This window comes from Chenopodium quinoa, unplaced genomic scaffold, assembly GCF_001683475.1.
Source record: "Chenopodium quinoa cultivar QQ74 unplaced genomic scaffold, ASM168347v1, whole genome shotgun sequence".
Taxonomy (NCBI): Eukaryota; Viridiplantae; Streptophyta; class Magnoliopsida; order Caryophyllales; family Amaranthaceae; genus Chenopodium; species Chenopodium quinoa.
In genome coordinates this window covers 429,833-441,855 of record NW_018743955.1, presented here as the reverse complement: position 1 = coordinate 441,855, position 12,023 = coordinate 429,833, and the positions used below count along the sequence as shown (strand labels likewise).

The window sequence follows — 12,023 nt, the reverse complement described above, 5'->3', positions numbered from 1 at the left end:
TGAACTGAATTGAAATTAAGCTGAAGTGAATAGGCCCTTAGTTCAATATTCTAATTCAGTTCATTTCAGTTCAGCTCAATAGAATAGAGCTTTAACCAAGCGGGAGATTTCCTTAGGATTTATGGGGTGTATGGTATTAATATTGAAAATTGAGTAGAAAAGAAACAAACAAGAGAGAGGAAATGAATCATTTAACTGTTATTTTTTCATTTGTTTGGTTTAACCTTGAAAATGAATCACTTAAACCTATCTCCTTTCATTTATGTTTGTGGACAGTAAGGGTAATTGTTACCTTAGGCTTTAGAGAGATAACGCTAAAACCATTACACATTAGGTAATGGTACTGTGACCCACACCTTATAACCAGGTACTACAATAATGGAAAAATTGATGAATTCATTTCCAACCCAAGAAAGACCCTTACCATTATGCTTTTAGTGAATATGATACCTTCTATTCTACGGAGTATTAATTAAGTGAAGATTCCATTGGGAATTAGTGAATAAAATACCTTCTATTCAATTAATCAAGCGGCCGGAGCTAGGATTCCCTTAGGAATTTAGTGAATGTGAAAACTATTGAAGCATCTGAGTACAACCACCTATTTCCACCTTGATAGAATTAGCTTGCCTTGTCAGCAGTTAGTTATAACTAACTGATTCCAGAAACTTCCTCTATAACAAACTTCTTGCTTATTGTAATAGCTAGTATATAAGTCCTTTAGCTGAGCTCACACTTTTGTAATGATCAGAATATTCTTTTCTTCTCTCTAAGATCAATACAATTCTCTTCTTTCTCTCTTTAAAAGCTTCGTGTTCTTCAAGAATGATGATTATCAACATGGTATCAGAGCTAGCAACTGGATTTCTTCTATGATTCCTGCGGTTAATTCAGGCATTTCTTCCTTTATTTTCGTTAGATTTCCTTCATTTCTTCTGCAATTTTTTGATCGATTTCTCTGTTTGATCATCTCATTTTTGCTGCATATTTTTTCCGATTTGTTGTTCATTTTGATTCAATGGCAAATCCTCAGAATCAAAACAATGTTCAAACTCTTAATTCGAATCCTGCTAGTGTATATTTTCTTCATCCTTCAGAAAATCCTGCTACTCCTCTAGTTTCTGTGAAGTTTAATGGTGATTGTTACAATGAATGGCAACGCAGTATGATCATTGCATTTGCAGCAAAAATAAGTTAGGTTTCATTGATGGAACTCTTGCTAGACCACTAGATACAAATCTGCTTGAGAGTCAGGCCTGGGATAGGTGTAATGCCATGATTATTGCCTATATTTTGAATTCTCTTGATCGTAATATTGCTAGAAGTGTTCTATACTTTAATACAGCCAGAGAAATCTGGAAAGATCTTGAGGATCGTTATTCTCAGAGTTCAGGTGCTCAGTTGTATTCATTACAATAGAATTTGAGTGATATGTCACAAGGATCTACCCGTGTAGCAGAGTTTTTCACTGCTATTAAGGCTCTTTGGGATCTGATCTCTGGCATTAATCCTATTCCAACTTGTTCTTGTGGTAAATGTACTTGCAATCTGACTCAGAAATTCTTCAAACAGCAGCAGGAAGAGAGAGTGATTCAGCTGTTGATGAAGTTGGATGGAAAATACACCAATGTCAGAACCAATATTCTAATGATGCAGCCCTTACCTAATGTTTCTCTAGCCTATAGGCTTCTTATTCAGGAAGAAAAGCAAAGGAATGTCAGTTTATTAGCTGAGAACACAGCAAATTCTAGCACTATGGCTTTTGCTGTAGATAACAGAAGAACTGATCAGATCCAGGGCAATAGAATTACTGAGGTCAGACCTCAGTTTTCTAATACTTGGAATAGAAATTCACATCATCAGACTCAAGGATTCAATTCTGGACAGCAACAGCAAAGCTATAATTCTAGTTTTGGAAGAGGAATTAATAATACCAGAAGATTCTCTTCTCTTTTCTGTGATTACTGTAAATTGAATGGTCACACTGTTGAGAGATGTTATAAAATTCATGGCTATCCAAATGCCAATCCAGGCTATAAAGGCAAGGGAAGGAAAGTTGCTGCAATTGTTTATAGTGATGATGCAGATGATAATTCTGAACAAGCTGTTGCGACTACTCATCTCTCTGCTCAGCAGTACAACAAATTTATTGAAGTAATGAATTCTTAGACACATGATCAGTCTTCTCCTTCCACTGAGTCTGTGAATGCACATAATCTTGTGCATTCAACTTACAGCTCAGCTCACATGGCAGGTACTTGTCTTCTCTCTTGCTCTAATTCTAAGTGGATTATTGATTCAGGAGCTACAGATCACATTTGTTGCAACATTGATCTGTTTCATTCTTTTGAGAAATTTACTAAGTCACCAAACACTATTACTGTTGCTAATGGTAAAAGTGTGAAAATAGAACGTATTGGTCTAATCAGGTTCCAAAATGGCTTAGAGTTGAAGAATGTTCTTCATGTTCTAGATTTTACATTCAACTTGATCAGTACACACAAGTTGTGTAAAGATCTTAATTGTGAGATCAAGTTTACTCATGATACTTGCTTGGTCCAGGATCTTTCCCAGGATAGTACACTTGTTCTTGGTAAATTGGACTTTGGACTTTATGCATTTGGAAAAGAAAAATAGTGTTCATGAGAAGAGACATGAACCAGAACCTGCAATTGATGATGCAGCTCTTTTAAATAAATCTGAAGAGGCAAAGTTATGGCATCTTCGTTTAGGACATCTTCCTTTTGGCAAGATTCATCATGTGATTAATGTTGTTTCTAGTTGTTCTGTTCCTGATACTATCTGTCAGGTCTGCCCTAAGGCAAAACAAATTAGAATTCCATTTCCTAGTAGTAGTAATAATTCTACTAGAAGCTTTGAATTGTTGCACATTGACACTTGGGGTCCATATAAAGTCTCTACACATGATGGTTGTAGTTTATTTCTGACTATTGTAGATGATTTTTCAAGACATACTTGGACTGTTCTTTTGAAGTCTAAGAGTAGTGCTGTCAATGTACTTGATAATTTTGTTGCAATGATATATAATCAATTTCATACTTCTGTCAAGTACATTAGATCAGATAATGCCAAGGAGCTATGTGAAGGACCTGTTCTACAGATTTACAATAAGTATGGCATTTTGCATCAGAGAAGTTGTTCTGATACACCTCAGCAGAATGGGGTGATTGAGAGGAAACATAGGCATCTTTTAGAGACTGCAAGGGCCTTATATTTTCAGTCTAATGTTCCTGTCTATCTTAGGGGTGAATGTTTGCTTTGTGCTACACATCTTATTGTAGGCGTCGCTCGAAGTGCGCCTACGTAAAAGCATGGTGTGAATATGCTTGGCACTCATAGGAAGTGGGAATTGACATGTACGATTAGGGACACGATTAGGGACAAGGAAAGTAGGGAGCCGCCAACAAGTTTTTAAGGAACTTGTAAACCGTTCACGGATCATTTAAGGCAACCACGATCAAGGGACAACGATAGGCAACAATGATTGACCCGTGAAGGTTACACCCCATTCATAATCCATGAGATTACTAACTCCATATGGTTCGGAACCACGAAAGGAGGATCGGGGATGATGGTACGAAGTGAGTCATGGAGTCACATTCGCCCGTATTGGCCTCTACTCGATTCTTATTGTGAAAAGTATTCCTGTGATCTCAAAGGCATACAAACAAAATATTCAATTTGCTCCAAACTATTATTATGCTAAATTGGTTGAATATTAATGCAACATATAATTCTATAATATTGGTGATCACTTGATTAAATAACAAGATTAAAAAGGAACCTAAACCGGTCGTCCAAATTATCTTATTATGCGTGATTTTCAATTACATATTCCCTTTAAACATGCAATATGGTGATCAATAAATAATAATAGAACAAAACATTAATATTAGAAGCAATATAACAATAATAGCGTTAGTCAAATCAAATAATAATAGCCTTAATCATGATACTAGCAATATAAAATAAAATAAGTAATTAAAATAATTACTCACATTCCGCGCGTTCCTTTAAATTGCTACATCATGAATAAAATGTTAGTAACTTCAATAAATATAAATCAAATGGAAATAATTAAATTAAATAAAAGGTAGAGTTGATTTGGTCCAAACCCTCAGTCAATTATACCTTTCACGCCTTGGTTTCAGTATAGAACTTCGGGTATTATATGGACTCCTTGGAGTGCTTAGGGGAATTGTTATGGAAGAATAAGAAGGCTAGAAATTAGGTTAAAGAGGGAGAAGAGAATGATTTTAGGTGTAAGGTGAGAGAGAATGATATTTGGTGGAAATGAGAGGAAGAGAGAAGGATTAGATGATCAAGATTGTTCATGATTGAAAAAGGGGAGATATGACCTCTATTTATAGGAAAAAAGAGGGGTCGAATCAAGAAAAGATAAGAATTCGAATCAGATAAAACTCTTGCGATAGACAGCAGTTTTTGCGGTTTTTGTTTTTATCATATCTTTTGATCTAGAAATTGGAATAAGATGAATAAGATATCGTTGGAAAGCCCTTGAAGTCTACTTTCTAACCCAATCAGAATCAGATTAAAATATTTTGTAGAATAAAAGATATGGCCGAAATAGTGGGACGGTGTCAGTTTTGGATAAAGTTTCGTATTTATTTCATATCTTTTTCGTTATAGCTCGGAATTAATATTATAATATATCATTGGAAAGATAATTTCAAGAGCTATCCAACCATGTAAGAATCAGATAAAAACAGTGAGGAAAGAAAATAATTTCTGACTATCTTTGAACGTTTTTCAATTCGAGTCGAATTACTAGAGGAGTTTTATTCTATTTCAAACTCTTTAATCTTATCTTTTCAAAAATGATAATTAAGATCTTTTAGAAGCTTATAGAAGCTTCCAATTAATCCTAATTGGATTAGGAGTGGGATTAAATCCTTTGGACCCTCCACATGATCATTGGGTCGTAGGTAAGGTGGGCTTAGGTTCGGTTTGGACTCAGTTTAGTATTTTAGCCATAACTTATTCGTTATAACTCGGATTTGGGCTTATAATATATCGTTGGAAAGCTCTTTTCAAGCCCCATCCAACCATTTAACTATTGGATCCAAATTATGGACCAAAATAAACTGGTCTAAACGTTTTTATAAAAAGGACACGAAATGAATTATTTTGGGTTTAAAGGCACGAAAAAGAGGAAAATAAGTTATGGTTTGGTGAAATGGGTTAGGAATTGGGTTGGTTTATGAAATGTATTGGGTAGAAACATGCATTTAAGCACTCCAAAGATTAAATACTCAACCCGACCAATAACGGCGGTGAAAGGTGTTCATCATCGGGTTCGGTTTTGGGGAGACATTTTTAGGTGTCTACACTTATTAATAGAATGCCTCTGAGTTCTATTGAGTTTAGCAGACCTTATGAAAAGATACATGGACACAAACCCAATCTGGATCATCTTAGGGTATGTGGCTTCCTATGCTATGTATCTACACTCAAAGTAAACAGAAGCAAATTTGATCCTAGAGTAGAACCTTGTATTTTTCTTGGTTATCCACCTAACCAGAATGCTTATAAGGTCATGTCTTTGGAGACAAGGAAATTCAACATATCTAGGGATGTTTACTTTCATGAGAAACATTTACCCTATCATTCTTCTGCAACTCAAACACCAGCACCTATTTTTCTACCCATAGCCACCCCAAATACACCTGGTTCTTCTCAAATCATTCCTGATCCCTTTCTCTTTTCTACAGATCCAGAATCTCCACTAAACACAATTCCAAATACTCTTTCTACCACACCTCCTATTTCACCTGTTTCTTCTCCTCAAACCTCAGCTCCTCAAAATATCCCAAACACTATTTCTTCTCCATCTCCACCCTTAAGACAATCCTCAAGGCCTCACAAAACTCCATATTGGCATAAAGATTATGTCACAGCCACTTCTATCAGCTCTCATTGGTGTAATGTTGTTAACTACACTGATCTGCCTATTTTTATGCAAACATTTATTTCCCAGACAACTACTATTACAGAACCTTGAAGTTATTTTGAGGTTGCTCAAGATCAGGGCTGGATAAATGCTATGCAAACTGAGATACAAGCATTGGAAAGAAATGGAACTTGGGAACTATGTTCTCTTCCTAAGGGAAAGAAAGCTATGGGGTGTAAGTGGGTTTACAAGGTGAAACTCAAATCTGATGGGACTGTTGAGAAACTTAAAGCAAGACTGGTTGCTAAGGGATATACTCAGATCTTTGGAATAGATTTTGATGAGATTTTTTCACCAGTAGTCAAAATGGCTACAATTAGATGTCTCTTGGCTCTTACTGCTAGTAAAGGATGGAGTTTGCATCAGTTAGACATCAATAATGCATTTCTTCATGGAGATTTGCATGAAGAAATTTATATGAAGATGCCTGAAGGAATGCCTAATCCTTACAACCTTGTATGCAAGCTTAAGAAATCTCTCTATGGCCTTAAGCAAGCTTCAAGGCAGTGGTTTGCTAGGTTAACTCTTGAGCTTGAAAAGTTGGGTTTCAAGAAGTCTCTGAATGATTATTCTTTATTTCTCAAACAGAATGATCCTGATATTATTATTTTAGCAGTCTATGTTGATGATATTGTTGTGACTGGTACAAATAATGAAGCTATTTTGGCTCTGAAGACTCATTTGCATTCTGTTTTCAGCATCAAGGATCTGGGTATTTTACACTATTTCCTTGGTATTGAAGTTGTTCATTTACCTCAAGGAATAATTCTTACTCAGAGAAAATTCTATAAGGAATTAATAAGTGAATCTGGTTTTGATGTGTCTAAGGTTGCTAAAACACCTCTTCCACAAAAACTGAAACTTTTAGCAGATCAAGGAGATTTTTGTTCTAATCCTACTTTATACAGGAAAATGGTGGGAAAGCTGAATTTCCTCACACATACAAGACCAGATCTGTCTTTTGCTGTTCAATGCTTAAGTCAATTTATGCATCAGCCAAGAATTCAGCATATGCAAGCTTTGCATCATGTCCTGAGGTATGTTGCTTATACTCTAGGACAAGGGATTCTACTCCAGGCAACAACTCAACTCACTCTCAAAGCTTACTCAGACTCATATTGGGGGTCCTATCCTAATAGCAGAAGGTCAGTGACAGGTTATATCATGCTTCTTGGTAATTCCCCAATTTCATGGAAATCCAAGAAGCAAGGAACTGTCTCTATGTCATCTGCAGAGGCAGAATACAGAGCTATGGCTGCAGCCTCTACTGAAGTTACTTGGTTGGTTAGACTTCTTACAGAATTAGGCATTGTTGATTTGAAGCCTGTCAAATTGTCTTGTGACAATCAATCTACAATTTAGATTGGAAAGAATCCAGTGATGCATGAGAGGACTAAACACATTGAGCTGGACTGCCATTTCACTAGAGATAAGGTTTTGGAGGGTCTGATTGAGCTGTCTTATCTTCCTTCTCATGAACAGTTGGCTGATTTGTTTACAAAGACTTTGCATGTCTATCAGCACAATTATCTGAGCTCCAAGCTAGGCTTAGTTGATTCCACCATCCCTAGCTTGAGGGGGGGGGGGGGTACTGAAGCATCTGAGTACAACCAGCTATTTGCACCTTGATAGAATTAGCTTGCCTAGTCAGCAGTTAGTTATAACTAACTGATTCCAGAAACTTCCTCTATAACAAACTTCTTGCTTATTGTAATAGCTAGTATATAAGTCCTTTAGCTGAGCTCACACTTTTGTAATGATCAGAATATTCTTTTCTTCTCTCTAAGATCAATACAATTCTCTTCTTTCTCACTCTAAAAGCTTCATGTTCTTCAAGTTTGATGATTATCAACAAAAACTTTTATTCTATTGATCCGGTAAGATAGTCATCTTATTAGAGAATGACTTTTTTATTATCATGATTCTTAATTACTTCTTCCGTTTATATATAGTTGCAATACTTCCCTAAAATGGAAATGTCAAAATAGTTGCAACACACCATAATTGGAAAGTATTTTATGTCAAAAGTTGTACTATTATTTTTATATAATCTCATGGCCTACTAAATTATAATCTTTAACAATCTATCTCCATTATTTTAAGTGTTTTAAATCACATAAGACCTACTTTTCTTAAATACCGTGAAAAAGGGTGTGTTGCAAGTATCAAAAAATGGAGGAAGTATGTCATTTTTTTCTAGTGAGTTTCAATTACAAAATGAACCTACTATATTTAGATACAAATTTTTTTTTTTTTAAAAAAAGTGTAGATTTAGCAACTTAATTAAACAATTTATGTCAAAAAAAAAAACTTAATTAAACAAGAAATATACCCAGTAAACTTATAGTTTTTGGGACATTGGCTACGAATTGAACATTAATGATTAATTATAAATGGATAGGATGTAGTTTGGGTATTAAACATAATTTCTACATTAATTTTTTTACAAAAAAATAAATAAAAATGTAAACTTTACTTCTAAATTTATGTCCTAAATTGAAGAAGAAGACTAAAAACAACAGTTTGGAGATGATATTAAAGTCAATGTAAGTGTATCAATCAAATTTGACTATACATAAAAATATCTTTTTATCTTGTCATATAGTTGAATTTAATTTGTTTGCTAACTTTGGAGTAACACCAAAACATAGATGTAAATAGGGAATAATTTTAGATAAACATCACAACACATCAACAAAATTCTGTAATAGTTGAAACAATGCATGGATACATATATCGCGAACAACTATTCTTACGTAAGTGTAACCTTGTTGGATTCAATTACAACTATCAAATTTGTTGTTCAATTTTCAACCACCCATTTTATCTTCATCTTTTTTTGTAAGTATATATAATTCTTAAACTTGACTACTTTGAATTTTAATACTTTAATTCTCTCCTAAACCATTCTTAAATATTTCAAAACTAACCCTAACCACACAAGTCTTAAAAATGATACAAATAAGAATGCAAAGAAGGAAAAGATTGCTCAATATTTTGCCTTTTTCTTGTTGTTGATCGGAACGGTAGCGGCATTGGTGGTTGGTATGCAAACCTACCACCATCACCACCATGAGCCCCATACTGATACCGAACCTTCTAACAATAATGAAGAGCTATCCACATCAAATAAAGCCATCTAATCTCTTTGTAATCCAACACATTACAAAAAAACATGTATTGGAACCCTTAATTCGGCTGCTAGCAACACAAGTGACCCAATGAATCTATTGAAGTTAGCTTTCAATGCAACAAAGAAAGAACTTTTGGATACCATTAACAAGTTCTCCAATTTACATGTACCAAAAGATGATCCAAGAGCAATCCAAGGGCTTGAAATTTGCAAAGAATTAGTCGAAAACTCGGTGAATGATTTAGAGAGATCAATGAATTCTGTGAATGGCATTGAATTGAAAGAATTAGACCAATTGATGGAGAATCTTAAGGTATGGATTAGTGGGGCTTTAACGTACCAAGAAACTTGTTTTGATGCATTTGAAAATTCGACTAGTAATGTAGGACAAATGATGAAGAATTTATTAAAGACTTCAAAGGAGCTTATTAGTGATACTTTAAGCATTGTTTCTATGCTAAGCTCATTGAAAAGTTCCTTTGATGTTAAGCGTGTGTTTCATCACCGTCGTTTGATGGATGACTCGAAACCTAAGGTTGCATCTGAATCGCAAAAACTCCTTGCTTGGATTAATGATCAAACACGCCATATCATGAAGCTTCCAACAACGAAAATTCGTCCTAATGTGACCGTGGCTTTGGATGGGAGTGGACAATATAAGACTATTATGGAAGCGATAAATCGAGTTCCTAATAACAATGTGGAGGCATTTGTGATCTATATTAAGGAAGGAGTATATAAGGAGCATGTTATTGTTGATAAGAGTAACACTAATGTTATATTTATTGGTGATGGACATAGCAAAACCAAGATCACCGGAAATAAGAACTTTGTTGATGGTTATCAAACGTTCAAAACTTCAACTGTTGGTAAGAATCTATTATAGTAGTATTTTGTTACAATAAATACATTTACCTTCAAAATGTGTTATAATTTAATTATTGTACACAATGTTCTATGTAAAACCACAAACGTTTCTAGTTTCTAAAAAATATAATTATGTGTTTTATTAGTTTTAAATTAGTCTCTATCAGCAAAAAATTAAAAAAATTAAAATTAAAATAGTCTCTTTAACTATTATATAATGCATTGTTCATCTTATTAGTAATAACATGTTCAATTAAATCTTATTAGTACTAATGGTTAATAAGGTTTGTCTAACGTGTGTTTATGGGCATATTCTAAGAAAACAAAGACAAAATAGAAAGTATAATACGAATAAATCATTTTCTTTTCTTTTATTTTGACAAATTGGTTTAAAGTCCTTGTATAATATGATCTTGATGTTAATTTTGAAAAAAAAAATACATAATTTTATTGCAGATATCATAGGTGATGGTTTCATGGCCAAGGACATAGGCTTTGAGAACTCAGCAGGACCAACAAAGCATCAAGCAATGGCAATACGCTTAGTATCCGATTTCTCTACCTTCTACAACTGTCGTTTTGATGGATACCAAGACACTCTTTACGCGGTAAGATCACGTCAATTTTATCGTCATTGCACCATTACTGGCACAATAGATTTCATCTTCGGAGATGCAATGGCTATTTTTCAAAATTGCAAAATGGCTATTAGAAAACCATTAGAAAATCAACAATGTATTGTAACGGCCCAAGGCCGACTACAATCCGATGGTCCAGGTGCATTTATCCTTCAAAATTGCACCATTAACGCGGACCCTGATTATTACCCAGTTAAAGATAAAAATAGGGCTTTCTTAGGCCGACCGTGGAAGGATTATTCTCGAACTATTATCATGCAATCATTCATCGATGAAGCCATTCATTATGAAGGTTGGGCTCCATGGTCCGGTGATTTTGGGCTAGATACTTTGTTTTACGTCGAATTTGAAAATAGAGGGCCTGGTGCAGCCAAAGAAAAGAGAGTGAAATGGAATGGTGTCAAGCAGTTAAGTTCAGCCCAAGTTCAAGATTTTACTATTAGTAAATTTTATGTAAATGCTAGCTCTTGGCTTAATACCACTGGAGTGCCACACTACTCCACCATGCTTAATATTTAAGGGTTTTATTTATTTATTTTGTTTTGGAGTCACAATTACTGTACAAAGTTATACTTCGAGTAGCTGGTGTTAGTTAAATGATTTTAATTTTTTTTATTAATTTCTTCTTCTTCTTCTTCTTCTTTTTTTTTTTTTTTTTTTTTTTTTTTTTTAACCTGATTTCATATCATTCTAACATGGGAAAAAAAGAGTACTTTGAAACAATTAGAGCTTGTTAGATATTCTCTAAATAATATCGAAAAAAGCAATTGTTTACTCATGACATTAGGGAGACATTAGTATTGTGTATTATTTTGTTGTTACTCTACTCTTCATTTTATGCAAATAAAACTATGCAAATAGTGGAGTTTGATTGATTAAAAGTGAATATAGAAAGAAGATGATGAATTTTGGTTAATTAACACTATGTTTGGATAGAGAGAAATGGGGGAAAAGGAAGAGAAGACAAAATGAAGGATGGATCTTTCTTTGTTTTGATACCTAATGCAAGGAGAGAAAGGGAGGGCATTTGAATGACTCATTTTCTTTCCCCTTTTAATAAACCAAATCTCTCTATTGTTGGAGAGATTTTTAGAAGGATAATGAAAGGTCACCTTCTCCCTCACCCCACCTCACCTCCCCTTCCCTTCCCTCTTTTTCCTTCCCCTCCCTTTCCCTTTAATTTTGCTATCCACATATAGTATAAAAGTGTATTTTACCTTCCACTATGTTTGGATAACAATAGTGAAGAGAAAAGGATAAGAAGGAAAAAGAGGGAGGGGAACGGGAGGTGAGGTGAGGTGAGGGAGAAGGTCACCTTCCATTTTGCATCCAAATATCTCCAACAATGGAGGGATTTGCTTGGTTTATTAACACTTTGTTTGGATAAAATAAA

General features: G+C 34.5%; 2 protein-coding genes across 2 annotated transcripts; both read left to right on the top strand.

Moving 5' to 3' along the window:
- The first annotated feature begins 6,085 nt into the window (after positions 1-6,085).
- On the top strand, positions 6,086-7,354 carry LOC110689087 (uncharacterized mitochondrial protein AtMg00810-like). The gene has a single exon (XM_021865819.1). It carries the CDS (start codon positions 6,086-6,088, stop codon positions 7,352-7,354), a length of 1,269 nt encoding a protein of 422 aa, XP_021721511.1.
- Positions 7,355-9,213: 1,859 nt separating this feature from the next.
- On the top strand, positions 9,214-11,149 carry LOC110689086 (pectinesterase-like). The gene is made up of 2 exons (XM_021865818.1): positions 9,214-9,994; positions 10,449-11,149. The coding sequence occupies exons 1-2, from the start codon at positions 9,214-9,216 to the stop codon at positions 11,147-11,149; spliced, it is 1,482 nt and encodes a 493-aa protein (XP_021721510.1).
- The last annotated feature ends 874 nt before the right edge of the window (positions 11,150-12,023 follow it).

Excerpts from the sequence above, each read along its gene's own strand:
- LOC110689087 (XM_021865819.1), top strand. The coding sequence starts at position 6,086 with ATGCAAACTGAGATACAAGCATTGGAAAGAAATGGAACTTGGGAACTA.
- LOC110689086 (XM_021865818.1), top strand. The coding sequence starts at position 9,214 with ATGAATCTATTGAAGTTAGCTTTCAATGCAACAAAGAAAGAACTTTTG. Across the intron at positions 9,995-10,448 it reads GTTCAAAACTTCAACTGTTG|ATATCATAGGTGATGGTTTC; the intron begins GTAAGAATCTAT and ends ATTTTATTGCAG.